The sequence below is a fragment of the Leucoraja erinacea genome, chromosome 17 (assembly GCF_028641065.1).
Source record: "Leucoraja erinacea ecotype New England chromosome 17, Leri_hhj_1, whole genome shotgun sequence".
Taxonomy (NCBI): Eukaryota; Metazoa; Chordata; class Chondrichthyes; order Rajiformes; family Rajidae; genus Leucoraja; species Leucoraja erinaceus.
The window spans coordinates 40,680,613-40,695,765 of NC_073393.1; the positions used below are offsets into that span (position 1 = coordinate 40,680,613).

Below are 15,153 nucleotides of genomic sequence, written 5' to 3' on the forward strand. Positions count from 1 at the left end.
AAGCAGAGCTATAGTTGATGAATCGGAGCTCATGTAGGTGTCCTTCCTACCCAGGTGTTCCAGGAATGAGTGTAGGGCCAGGAAGATGGCCTGACTTTGCTTTGTGGCCTGTTGTAGTATTTGGGCCTTGCCGCAGTCGACGGCAGATTGTTATATTGTAACTCAAGTTTGTCCCGGTATGGTCTATTGGCATTCTTGATGGTGGTTGAACACAAGGTGGGTGGGATGGAAGGTGTGTCGTGGGGATCTCTCCCTCTGTTCTGTCCTGAATAGAGGGTTATGAGTAAAGATGTGCCTGAAATATAGGACATTTGGTTGAGGGTTCCACCCACTAAGGTGTGTGAGAAGGCCCACTCAGTTAGTGGGGAAGCATGGGAGACTTCATTGTTACAATGAACGGTGAAATTAGAAACAAGAAAAGCATCTTCAAATAATCCCAAATTTTGCCACCTTAAAAGCTGGTCAGTTTATGGAAAATGAGCTCCACTGAATCACCTGCATTCAATTGACCTTAAAAATGATCAAAATGCAGTCTCTTTACTCCATGTTGCATTGACGAATTAGAACCGAGCATATTGCATTTTGCAGGATTTAATGGATGGTTTTGGAACAAAGATATTTTCAGGATTACCACTAAACGTAGCAGAGGTTCTGTGTTGTTTTTTTTGCCATTTGCATCACACTACTTTTTCTGAGGACATTCTACACCACCTTTCTTTTAACTGTTCTGTGATAAATACTGACAAGGTAACTAATTATAATAAAGCTAAATAAATGTAACACTAATATTCTCTTGGCTGAGATGTTGATGTGTGTAAGAAAATAATCAATTTTGAATGAGTTTCCTTGTGAATTTCAAGATTAGAGAACATCAGGAGTGCATATTGCCAGGAGAGAAACCCAAACCACTATGACTCTAAAGAGAGAATAGTTTTTAATCTGTAATCAAATCACGATTCATTTCAACAAGCCATGCATTTTTATTTTTGTAATGTAAAAAATGCTGCCCCAGTAGATAACATGTTTGCATACTTCACATCTAATGCCGTGCTGCTTGCAATCGCATCTAAGAATAGGCTTTAAAAACATAATGGCCCACAGACAATATGTTTTACTCTGGTTCATTATCATTTTGTAATGAATCATGGAACTCAGCATTTGCTACAGAGTGATGAAACATAAACGTTTAACTAAGAGGAATAATATATCACTCTTACTAAATCAGGTAAAAGACAACGTCTCCTTTCACTAACAGGGCTCGAAATTAGTGGTTGCCCAGGTGCCAATGACCACCCAAAGTGCCGCCGAGCAACCTAAATGCCGAGTCATTTTGCCCAGCTTACCACTGCAGATACTGGTTTATACCAAATTCAGATCAGATTCAACTTTCTTTTCATTGTGCTGTGTACAGTACAGAGACAACGAAATGCAGTTAACATCTCCCTAGAAGAGCAACATAAATATGAGCAATAAGTAAATCTATTTGCGTGCAAACAGTCATAGTGTTTTTTCCTGGTGGGAGGAGTGTCCGGGGCGGGGGGTGATTGGCAGTCACCGAGGTACGTTGTTGAGTAGTGTAACAGCTGCAGGGAAGAAGTTGTTCCTGGACCTGCTGGTCCGGCAACAGAGAGACCTGTAGCGCCTCCCGGATGGTAGGAGGGTAAACAGTCTATGGTTGGGGTGAGAGCAGTCCTTGGCGATGCTGGGCGCCCTCCGCAGACAACGCTTGCTTTGGACAGACTCAATGGAGGGGAGTGACGAACCGGTGATGCGTTGGGTAATTTTCACCACCCTCTGCAAGGCTTTCCGGTCGGAGACAGAGCAGTTGCCATACCATACTGTGATACAGTTGGTAAGGATGCTCTCGATGGTGCAGCGGTAGAAGTTCACCAGGATCAGAGGATGAACTGTAGGCTCGAGCATCGCCTGACCTGAAAGCGGTGTCCCGTGCTTTCAGCAGTGGCCTGACCTCGCTGTTCATCCATGGCTTCTGATTCGGGAATATGGTCACCCGTTTGAGGGAGGTGACACTGTTGATGGTGGAGTTTATAAAGTCCAGAACAAAGGATGTATAGGAATCAATGCCTGTGTGGGAGTTAAGGGTGGCCTGGGCTGCAAACGCCTTCCAGTCAGTGTTTCCAAAACACTGCTGAAAGATAGACACATAAAACTGGAGTTACTCAGCGGGTCAGGCAGCATCTCTGGAGAAAAGGAATGTGACATTTCGTGTTGGCGGCGGTAATAAGCTGTAATGCGGGGCAAAGATACTAGGTGCGGCGTGACGGACGATCGGAGCGAATGGCGTGCCCTGCACAGCGGCAGCGACAGCGGCTCCTCCTCCTCCCGCAACCCGCCCACCCTGACAGCGGCCGCTGCTTGCCACTGCCATTTCCACTTTCAAAACAAACCCTCCCGCACACCGAGGCTAGGAGGGTGGAAGGGGGAGACCTCCTTCCGCCGTCTGAAGCACCTGCACCGCTCGGCCCTGCACCTTCCTGTTGGCTGACGAAGGAGGGGCGGCGGTGGCGAGGAGATCCCAACTGCCTCCTCCTTTGGCGGGAACACTTGGCGGTGGACAGAGTCGGCCAAGGCAACGGGGCGATGTTGTCCGAGGAGAGCTGATCTTCCTTCCACCCCCCCCCTATCCTGGGACCCCTCCTCGACATCCCGCACTGATCCCCATTCCCGCCTCATTTCAGTCCTCACTGACATTCCCTTTGCTCCCCTCCCCATTTCCCCCCCCCCCCCCCCATCTATTCATCCTGCGCTGATCATCCTATCCACCTCACATTAATTCTCCTGCCACCCCCCCCCCCCCCCCCCCCCCCCCCCATCCATACTACTATGGTTCCCCAATTCACCCTGTACTCACCCCTTTCCCATCCATCCTGCACTACTCCATCCATCCTGTACTGATCCACGCATTCATCCTGTCCTGACCCACCCTCCATTTACCCTGCACCTTCCCCTCATTCATCCTGTAGTGATCCCCCATTCATCCTGCACAGACCCTCCGATCCACACTGTACTGACCCCACCCCATTCATCCTGCATTGATCTCCCCCCCCCCCCCCCCATTCAACACCATTGACATCCCCCGTGCTTTCCCCTCACAATTTTACCTACTCTACCCAACATGTACTAATTCACCTGCCTCAATCCATCCATTCTGCACCGACTGCCTTCTAACCGCCGCCCCCCACCACCCACCATCTATCCACCCTGTGTTTAAGAAGGAACTGCAGATGCTGGAAAATCGAAGGTACACAAAAAAGCTGGAGAAACTCAGCGGGTTTCGGCTCGAAACATTGCCTATTTCCTTCACTCCATAGATGCTGCTGCACCCGCTGAGTTTCTCCAGCGTTTTTGTGTACCATCTATCCATCCCGCACTGATTCACACACACACACACCCTCCCTGACCCTGTTGTCCTGGAAATGTCTTCAGAGCGAACATTGACTATGTTTGATAATGGAATGCAATCAAATGTGTTTTAATTCCCAATGTTATTATTTGTTTTAATCCATAAAGGTGGATTAATTATATTGTGAACACATGAAACATTAAAACCGCAGTGTTCGATTGTCACTGCTACCGTTGAAACGTTATTACATAATTCATTTTTACGGCAAATCAATGCTCTTAATATGGAATATCAGTACTGTAGTTATTTAATGAGCAACATTCACAACCATATGTACGCACATATGTTACCCTGGTCCAGGATTTATTGACTCGGGTTCATCATACGCTGAATAATCCAACCACATTTTTGTTTGGAAGTGGAAAGAACTAATCGAAATTGCATTAATTGCAATGTGTAAAAAGAGTTGAGATACTGTATTATAATTTTGCTGCATGTCATTGTGGGATATATCATGTCTTGATTGGTGAATGTTTAGTTTGTGACTTTATTTGAAGTAGAAATAATATGTGAATGCTGCATTGAGTATAATTCCGACTGGTAACTATGCACTTCGTCCGAGCACATTATCGCACGCATCATGCAAGCCGTCTTAAATGACCACCTAAACGGTCATTTGGCAACCTAAAAAGCTGCCAAGGTTGCCCGGCTGGCAACAGGGGGGAAAAAAGTTAAGCGAGAGCCCTGTATATTGTCCAGCCTTCCTTCCTTCCAGCTCCCCTTTGCCACCCCTCTACCATCAGTCTGAAGAAGGGTCCCAGCCCTAAAGGTTGCCTATCCCATGTTCTCCAGAGACAGTGCCTGACCTGCTGAGCTACTCCAGCACTTTGTGTCTCCTTTGGTGGTGTTGGATTCTTTGTGACTCTTGCTTCAACTCTCTTTACCAAGCCAGAACCAACAACATACTTCCTGATCCCCAGTGCATGGAACACAAAAGAAGTATCGGACAAAGCAAGAACTGTGGGGAATGATGCGGAAATGCTTTCTCTCCAAGTGACTTTTAAATGTTGCTAAAGTACCTTCTACATCCAGCTCCTCTGGCAATTTATTATCAGTTCTGAGTGGAAAAAGCTGCCCCTCAGGTCCGTATTCGATCTTGCCCCTTTGACCTCCAACAGATAGCCTCTTGTTTTAGATTCCCCTACCATGTTAAAAGAGTATGTGCATTCACCCTATCTATTCCTCTTATAATGTTATTCTCTTCTGTAACATCACCTCTCGGCCTCCCGTGCTCCAAGGAATAAAATCCTAGCCTGCCAAACCTCACCTGCAACTCGGCCCCTCAAGCCCTGGCAACATCCTTGTAAATCTTCTCTGCACTCTTTCCAGTTTAATGACATCTTTCATACAGCAGGGTGACCAACATGTGGCTTCAGTAGCGTCTTGCACAGCAGTAACATGACATCCCGACTTCTGTACTCAATAGTCAAGTCAAGTCAAGTCAAGTCAAGTTTTTTTGTCACATACACATACGAGATGTTCAGTGAAATGAAAGTGGCAATGCTCGCGGAACAACAAAACAACCAAACAAATTATAAACACAATCATAACACACATATTATTTTACATAATAAATAATAGAAGGAAAAACGTTCTGTACAGTTAGTCCCTGGTGAGAAAGGCGTTTACAGTCCGAATTGCCTCTGGGAAGAAACTCCTTCTCAACCTCTCCGTTCTCACTGCATGGCAACGGAGGCGTTTGCCTGACCGTAGCGGCTGGAACAGTCCGTTGCAGGGGTGGAAGAGGTCTCTCATGATTTTGTTTGCTCTGGAGTTGCACCTCCTGTTGTATAGTTCCTGCAGGGGGGTGAGTGAAGTTCCCATAGTGCGTTCGGCCGAACGCACTACTCTCTGCAGAGCCTTCTTGTCCTTGGCAGAGCAATTCCCGAACCAGATGGTAATGTTCCCGGACAAGATGCTTTCCACCGCCGCTGCGTAGAAGCACTGGAGGATCCTCGGAGACACTCTGAATTTCCTCAATTGCCTGAGGTGGTAAAGGCGCTGCCTTGCCTTACTCACCAGTGCTGAGGCGTGTGATGACCATGTCATATCCTCAGAGATGTGGACTCCCAGATATTTAAAACAGTTCACCCTATCCACAGGATCCCCATTTATACTCAATGGAGTGTACGTCCTCGGATGATGTGCCCTCCTAAAGTCCATGATCAGCTCCTTTGTTTTTTTGATGTTCAAGATGAGGCTGTTCTCCTGGCACCAGAGTGCTAGATCAGCCACCTCCTCCCGGTAGGCCCTCTCATCATTGTCTGAGATCAGGCCCACCACCACAGTGTCATCAGCAAACTTAATTATTGAATTGGAGCTGAACCTAGCCACACAGTCATGTGTGTACAGGGAGTACAATAGGGGGCTGAGGACGCAACCCTGGGGCGATCCTGTGCTCAGGGTGAGGGACTTCGATGTATTCCCTCCCATCTTGACTACCTGGGGCCTGGCGGTGAGAAAGTCCAGGACCGAGGCACACAGGGAGGTGTTGAGCCCCAATTCCAGTAGCTTCCCGGCCAGTCTGGTGGGGACTATCGTGTTGAAGGCTGAACTGTAGTCTATGAACAGCATCCTCACGTACCCTGCCTGATGAAGGCCAATGTACCAAAAACTGCGTTGACCACATTATCTATCTGTGCTCCTAAATCCCTTTGCTCTCTGACACTCCACGAGGCCCTGTCATTCACTGGGAAAGTCCTGCCATCCTTAATGATTTTTTGTGTTATTGGTTTGACTTCAACATGCACACACCCACTAATTGTACCACACACCCTGACAGGTGTGTTATGATTCAAAATAAACCTTTGTTTAGAAGTTAATCCTTAACCTTCACAATGCGCCAACACATCATGTTATGCATTTGGCATGCTCATACCTTGTTCCTTCAATAACTTTGGAAACGTTTCTCTACACCATAAGGAACAGAATATTTGGCATACATACAGGTTAAAATTAAACGTTGAGGTGTTTCCAACTTTTCGATGTTTTTGATTCTTATAAACCCTTGCAAACAAGGGGGAAAGTAACGTTTGAATTGTTTTTAAGTTTATCTGAAGTATTTTCTGACAATTACTTCCCAACACAAAGCTTGTTAATTCCAACTCCTAGTTGAATGTCTAGTGTTTTTGCCTATATCTATTACTGTCTCGATGAGTATTACTATTTCTCAACCATGTCCCAGGCAGACTGGAGCTTTGCCAATGTTATTACTTCCTCTGGAGCAACCCCAACATTGTTTTGGTAATAACTATGTCCCGTCCTTTCAAGAGCTACATTCTTCAGATGATGTAATATGATTATTCAATGTCACCTGGAGTTGATACGGGCACAGTCATTAAGGTAGAAATAAGAATCGTTGAAGACTTGTAACTTAGTCAGATTGTGATTAACATCAGGAGGCGAAGTGGTACACACGCCCATACGGTGGTGGTGGCGAAGTAGAGATGCTGGGAATGCTTCAAGTTCCCAGGAATAGATATCACCAGTAACTTGCCTTGGACCAGCCCCATCAAAGCTATGACTAATGCCCCTGTCCCACTTAGGAAACCTGAACGGAAACCTCTGAAGACTTTGCGCCCCACCCAAGGTTTCCGTGCGGTTCCCGGAGGTTTTTTTGTCAGTCGCCCTACCTGCTTCCACTACCTGCCACCTCCGGCAACCACCTGCAACCTCCGGGAACCGCACGGAATCCTTGGATGGGGTGCAAAGTCTCCAGAGGTTTCCGTTCAGGTTTCCTAAGTGGGACAGATGCATAAGAAAGCACACATGTGCCTCCTTAAGGGCCTGTCCCACTTTCACGACCTCTGCCGAGTTTGCCCTTGACTCGTACTCGCAGCATGGTCGTCACGTGGTCGTAGGTAGGTCGTGATGTCTACTCGTGGCATCAAGTAGGTTGGGGCGTTTTTCTAGCCTGATGCAAAATGTCCACGAGTAAAATAGGTCGTGAAAGTGGGACAGGCACTTTAGAAGGCCGAGGAACCATTCTGCCCCCCCCCCCCCCCACCTAAAACGGGCCACCCAGCACCCTCCAACACTCCAGCACTTGGTCTGAAGCCGTGCACGTCACAGCTCTTCAAGTATGTGTCCCTATTTTTCAATCTGATGACGGCTTGTCCCTCCACATAGTACCGTCCTCTCGGTTAAGCACTTCATCAGTCCCCTCTAATCCTTTAGCCACATACCTTAAACCTACTTCCCCCAAGTATTTTGACCCACCCACCCCTCTAACTGCAATTTTTTTCCTATTTGCTCAAACGAGACCCTTCTTAATTATATAGAGCACCATTAACCCTCCCTTCAGTCTCCTCTGCTCCAGACAAAACAATGCCACCCTCTCCAATGTTCCCACATGGCAACAATTTTCCATTCCTGGTGCCGGAGAAAAGTGCTTGTGTTCCTGGAGCAGATCCCCTGTATACTTGCTGCTCGCCTGTGGCACGGCTTGCCTCCAACCCCGATGCTGAGTCCCGTCCCTCGGGGCAAACTCGCCAATCTCTTCTTGACTTGACTTGACTTGACTTGACTCTCTTCATTGCTGTTTACCTTTGCAATATGGTGACCAGAGCAGTAATCAAGCAACAGTCTAGCATATTGTTGTGCTCTTTGGCGTTTCAAACAAGACTATTCTGAGTTCCACACATTACTCGCACGCTTAAGGGCCTGTCCCACTTGCATGTGCCTGCATGCCTTTGGCGTGACCAAACGGAAGCGGTGTTCACGCTAAGAACACGCGTGACATAATTTGCATCATACTTACCAATCAGCTGGGCAGGAGGCGGACCGACTGAATTTGGGCATCGCATGGCGTCGGGCGGTGATGTCATCATGCAACGCCATGCGCTAGGCGTACACCATCAAGACGCTGCGTATGCCCTCAATGCGCCTGCGGGCCGACAGGTCGTTGCCGCACGTAATTTTCGGACAGTGCGGGATTTTTGGAGCCCCGCGCGATGTCGGGACCAGCCCCGCACAACTCCATACGCCTCTGTGCTTCGAAGTGGGACCGGCCCCATGCGGCCTGTACGCCTCAAGCGACCATGTTTGGTCGCGCCAGACGCATGCAAGTGGGACAGGCCCTTTACATTTATGGTGTATTTAGTTACACCTCCCAAAAAACATTATCTCTCGCTTGAGATCATTGAACTAACTTTAATTTGCCTCTTTTCTGCCCAGCTGGCCAGGCCAGCAATATCAGCTGACAGTCCAAAGAGTTCCTCCTCGCTGTCAGTTTTTCTCATGTGCAGTTTGTTTCATTATGCCTCCTACATATTTAGTTTTAAATCCGTTAGAAGTATATCAAATAACCAAGGGACCATGCAGCAAACCCTGTGGAACTACAGTCTCTTGTGTCTCCCACCCTGTGGAAACCCACTAATAACAGACTCCCAAGTCACAAAACACCCAAAGTCATAATCCACTAATTCTTGCCACCTGAGGCAGCTTTGGATCCAATTTGGCATTCTCAAATTAATGTCCTGCCATTTACCGTATGCTTTCCCCTCGCATTTGATCTCCCAAAATGCAGCACGTTGCACTTCTCTGGATAAAACTCCATCTGCTATTTCTCTATCTAACTTTCCAACTGATCTGCATCCTGCTGCATCCATTGGCCACAACCTTCACTCTGCACCAATTGTCATGTCATCTGCATGCCTTTGTAGTTCTATTTTTCACTTTTTTCCTCTTGCAATCCTTCAGCAGAACCCTCTTCCTCATCCTAGCTATGTCATTATTGCCTATGTGGGCCACATCCAATCCTCCCACTCCCTTCCAACTTCTTCTCCTGTCCAAGATAGACACAAAATGCTGGAGTAACTCAGCGGGACAGGCAGCATCTCTGGAGAGAAGATATGGGTGACGATTTGGGTCATTCCTCCTGCCCTCCGAAAATAAGTTCTTGTCCATTCGGCCCTTTGAGCCATCCCCACCATTCAATGTGATCATGGCTGATCATCCCCAATCAGTACCCCGTTCCTGCCTTCTCCCCATATCCCCTGACTCCGCTATCTTTAAGAGCCCTATCTAGCTCTCTCTTGAAAGTATCCAGAGAGCTGGCCTCCACCACCCTCTGAGGCAGAGAATTCCACAGACTCACAACTCTCTGTGAGAAAAAGTGTTTCCTCATCTCCGTTCTAAATGGCTTACAGGTCATTCTTAAACTGTGGCCCCTGGTTCTGGACTCCCCCAACATTGGGAACATATTTCCTGCCTCTAGCGTGTCCAAGCCCTTAACAATCTTATATGTTTCAATAAGAACCCCTCATCCTGCTAAACTCCAGTCCAGATGACCTTAATCCGAGCATCAGCTAGGCAACACAACCCACGGGACTCTGCCTTTTGCTGCAGAGAACAGTGTCCATCCATCCACAACATGTTCTGTCCCCTATGGCCACGACATTTCTCTGTTCTCCCTCACTCATGGCTCCCTGTGTCACGGTGCTGTGGACAGAGTGCACATCCTTCCCCATCCTCGTCCAAATAAGGATGATGAATCTCATAACGGTTGGACAAGGGGAGGTCTGAAGCTCCTCTGGAACTAGATCCTTCTCCTTCCCTCTTTTGCATGGCCATTTGCCAATTTAGAGGTGGTACATCTAAGGGGTGTGACAGCCTGGAATATTGAGTCCAGGTAATTCCCCCCCCCCCCCCCCCCTCCGTGATGTGTCAGCGTTTGGAACTCAGATGACACTTTATTGACCCTAACCACAGCTCCTCGAGCCACCAAGACCAGCTGCAGATGTGGTCACAATGGGGTCCACCAGTTGCCTCATGTTGTGGCTTCAACACATCTCCTGCCCAGCCATCTGCTCTAATTAATTGTTTTTGTTAATTATATTTTTATTAGAAGCGTAAACACATAATAGCAACACCGTTATTTTAATCAATTCATACAAAGCTTCTGGTCTTTTTATAGAATTTTTTTGAAAGATAGGATTGAAAAGAAAACAAATAGAAAGGGAGGGATAAAAAGTTTTTAAAAAAAACTGGAAAAAAAACCCAAGACAAGCAAAAAACCACAAAATTACCAATAGTTTTGGAGATCGGTCCGTAGATTATAAGGCGTAGTTGTTCATCCAATCCAGGTTTCAGTTCAGTTTCTGTGTTGAACCAATTTACCTCTTTAAATATCTCAGACCTTACATTTGGAAAAAAATAGATTTGTCTTAATTGACAAATCAGAACTATTTGCTAGAATATGGTCTCTATTTATTGATTATTTAAAGACTCTCCGTAATCTTCTCAGGAAGTAGAGGCGCTGATGAGCTTTTTTTGATAATTGCGTTAGTGTTCTCGGACCAGGAAAGATCTTCAGAGATGTGCACGCCCAGGAATTTGAAGTTCTTGACCCTTTCAACCATCGACCCGTTGATATAAATGGGGCTATGGGTCCCCCTCCTACTCCTTCCAAAGTCCACAATCAGTTCCTTGGTTTTGCTGGTGTTGAGGGCCAGGTTATTGGTTATTGCTGGCACCATATGGACAGTTGCTCGATCTCTCTTCTGTATTCTGACTCATCGCTATCAGTGATACGCCCCACAATAGTGGTGTCGTCAGCGAACTTGATGATGGAGTTCGCACTGTGGTTCGCTACGCAGTCATGGGTATAGAGTGAGTACAGCAGGGGGCTGAGCACGCAGCCTTGAGGTGCTCCCATGCTGATTGTTATCGAGGCTGACACATTTCCACCAATACGAACCGACTGTGGTCTGTGGATGAGGAAGTCGAGGATCCAGTTGCAGAGGGATGCGCAGAGACCCAGTTCTGCGATTTTGGTAACCAGTTTGGAGGGGATGATTGTGTTAAATGCCGAGCTGTAATCAATGAATAACAGCCTGACATATGAGTTTTTGTTGTCCAAGTGGTCCAGTGTGGAGTGGAGGGCCAGCGAGATCGCATCCACCGTTGATCTGTTGTGGCGGTACGCGAACTGCAGTGGGTCCAGGTTTTTGTCGAGGTAGGAGTTGATTTGCTCCATGATCAACCTCTCAAAGCACTTCATCACCACCGGCGTTAGTGCCACTGGTCGATAGTCATTGAGACATTGAGAAAGAGAACCAATAGTTCATTTAGTTTATTGTCACGTGTACCGAGGTACAATGAAAAGCTTTTCAACCACCTCTATGTTGGCACCGGCAATGCATAACTTCAGCGCCATCAATGCAAGCAGTCAGGCAATACAGGCAGCCCCTCTGTTGCATTCCTGAGAACTATCTGTAAGCCCATTTCCCTGTATGTCAACGGCACCAGTTTTCTACAGGAACCAATCTCACTTCTGCCTGCACACACTTCTTGTAATTATTTCATGTCATTGAATAATTGCCCTAACACTTACCCTTACAACTGTTTTCTCTCTCTGCCTTTGAACTCTCTCTTTAATTTTCCATATTCCATTGACTTTCCATATTTCCATAAACTTTGCTTTCCTCTCTTCTGAATCTATGTTTGGCTCCCCATCCCCTGGCTAAACTACATAATCCTCGCTATCAGCACAAGCTGACCTATTTTGTAGGAAGGAACTGCAGATGCTGGTTTACACCAAAGATAGATGTCTGTAGAAGCGTCTCGAACTGAAACGTCATCCAATTCCTTCCCTCCAGAGAAGCTGCTCGTTCCACTGAGTTACTCCAGTATTTTGTGTCCATCTCTTTGTAATTGTATTGGCCCCAGCTCTGTTTCATGAAAGCCCATCGACCCTGAATAGATCCCATCTTCTGCACAATTGTCCCAACTTCCTCTGGAATCTCAAGCTTTCTTTTGTGCACCAGTAATATGTTCATCTGCACCTTCCTCCGATTTCTGCACCAACTGACTCGAGACAATGGCAGAAGTCTAGACATTACTACTTTTTAAGTTCTGCTTTCCAACTCATAATAATCCTGCAGGACGTCACCCTTTGTCCTTTGTTCTGTCTTCTTGTTGGGACGTAAGAAACACAACCTTTTAGCTTCTCACTTCCCCTGTAAAATGTTCACGGCCAATTAATTACATCATTGAATTCCTGGCATCAAGAGGGTAACACAATGTCCTTTCAAATCACTAATATGCAGAGCAAATTTATAGCGGCAGTTCTACTAATTGGAACTAATTATCCTGAGAATTAAAATGTTATTCTCCTGATGATGTTAAAAAAAAGATAAAAATGAAATATCTCAGGCTGAAACCCATTTCCAAACATGAAACTAAACAAATGTGTAGGAAGGAACTGCAGTTGCTGGTTAAACCAAAGATAGACACCAGATGCTGGAGTAACTCGGTGGGACATGCAGCATCTCTGGAGAGAAGGAATTGGTGACTATTCTATAATAGGAATAGACTGAAGAAAGTCTATTCAGGTCAGTCTGAAGGGTCTCAACCCAAAACGTCATCCATTCCTTCTCTCCAGAGATGCTGCCTGTCCCGCCGAGTTACTCCAGCATTTTGTGTCTCTCTTTAAACAGCTGGCTGTGAGGAAATATTATATAATAGAACCGCTCGGATAGTGACATTTATATAGGCTAGGTAATTTGCCAGAGAAAAGCTTAAGGTTTTCATGTCTCCTGAAATAAAGTACAAAGAAACACATACAGGGAACGGATGAATCAAAACATAGAAACGCTAATCTGAACCTGCATAGCGTAGTTTATTGCTGTGTGGCAATTATAACGCTGGAGGAAATTGTATTTGATATAATTTTGTGTTAACGAATGGCTTGCTGAATGGGGCCTCTTCTCAGGCCAGAGAAGAGGCCATTTGCTCTTTCTCTATGGCACATTCCTGAGCTCTGAGTGCGAGATAGATGGGGAGTTATGGCTGTTTATGCTGAATTCTATACAGAATTCAAGGCTGAAGTGTAATAGACTCTGTATTTCGTTTTGGCTATGTTAAATTATAATGAGATTGAGATAAGAGATAGGATGTATGTGAAGAGGAGTAGTTGCTTGGAAAGGAAAGAATTCGATTGATGGATCTGTGACCTTCCTATGTTTCGAAGAAGCGCCTGTACTTTTGAGGTAATGGTCTGAAGTTGTAAATTGTTCTGTAATATTTGTAAAAGGCCTTGCAGAAGAGATTGAAATTCCATCTCCCAGAGATCGCAGGAAAAGGGGAGTCTGTAAGTTAGAATGAAGCTGTATCCTAGCACAAGGCACATCATCAATTACGTTGACAGATTTACGACCCATGTATGCTTGGAGTTGGGAGGTGTATGTGGGTTTTGAATTTAACTTACAAGCTGTGTAATTTGGTGAACTCGTATAATTAACATTTGTAATACATAGGTAATAGTATTTTAAATTGTGTAAAATTGTAGAGAAACCATTTAGGAAATGTATTGTGTCTAAGTAGGATTGTAAACATTAGACCTTGTTTAGATTTATAGAAATATCTTTCTTCTTGGTATGAAAAATGTGTTTTGTTTGTATGACTCGTGTGATCATTGTATTATATGTGTATCCTATATTTTGAGGAGTGGTCACTGATAATTGAGCCGACTGGGGTTTTGCTTTGTTGAAATAAAATAATTCTAAACAAAGTTAAACTACAGGCAAAATAAGGTTGTAAAATGAGGCCAGAGAAGGGGGGTCATGTGACTGCTGTTGTAAATCACCAGAAGGACTCAGATGATTGGTTAGTAGTTTGTCATACCCTCTGTATCAGAAATGTCCAATACCTATATAATGCCTTGAGTTTGTACCAGAGTCACTAATTCTTTGGACTTGCCCCAGATGTGTCGGAAGGTTTAAAGAATTGTCTCAGTACTGAATAAAGGATCGATTTCAACAGCAACAAGCGTTTGAGTCCATTTTTCTTGAATTTAGATTGACAAAATAACTCGGTTTAATATCAGTGTTACTGTGAATTGCTTTGACACTGTGCTCTAACTCCTGTTGTATAACAGCTGCTGAAGAAGATGCAAGTTGGAGAGTCACAGGAGATGCCACTTGTAGAACTGGACAACCTCAATCATACAGACTGGGTGAGCATTGCATATTGCATGGCTGGTCAATATGTGGATTTCAAAAGCCATATTTTCACCTCATTTGGTTACATGGTATTTGCCCTCTTGAGAATTCCATGGAAGAACTATACGTTAAAATATGCCTCTGTATATATTGAATGGAGTCGTTTCCTGATGCTATGCTTTCCCTTAATCCCCGATAAAATCAGGTATGAACTTGTTTTAATAAATTAAATAATTAAATTAATTTAATTTATGAAATATGTTTTGATAAATGAAGCTGTTCCTGCCCATTACGTTGCCCTGTGTAATTTTTGCATGTATAAATTATGCGCATACCTGCTTTTGGTATTAACATCTGTTCCAAGTAACTTGTGAACATGTATGGTTTGTTCTGCTTAAAAATGGAATGCGACATCTACTCAACTTTTCAAATCTGATTTTCACAACCTTTTGATTTTCTAATATTCATTTAGTGCTCATACAATTTCCATTTGTCATAGGCTTATGGCCTTCAGCAGTCAGTGTATTGAGCATAGAAGTTGGGAGGTCATGTTGCAGTTGTATAAGACGTTGGCAAGGCCGCGTTTAGAGCCTTGTGTTCTGCTATGGGCACCAGGTTATAGGAAAGATGTTGTCAAGCTGGAAAGGATGCAGAGAAGATTAATGAGGATGTTGCCAGGACTGGAGGGTTTGAGCTATAGGGAGAGGTTGAGTAGGCTGGGACTCTTGCCCAGCATAGGTGAATCGAGGACATAGGTTTAAGGTGAAGGGGAAAAGACTTCATAGG

The 15,153-nt window shown here is 45.2% G+C and overlaps 1 protein-coding gene across 1 annotated transcript in view; it reads left to right on the forward strand.

Moving 5' to 3' along the window:
* Positions 1-15,153, forward strand: part of spire2 (spire-type actin nucleation factor 2) — a 110,406-nt gene that overhangs the window by 52,474 nt on the left and 42,779 nt on the right. Inside the window, exon 4 of the mRNA XM_055649034.1 lies at positions 14,304-14,381. Coding sequence (XP_055505009.1) covers positions 14,304-14,381 — 78 coding nt within the window. The remainder of the gene's footprint in view (positions 1-14,303; positions 14,382-15,153) is intronic.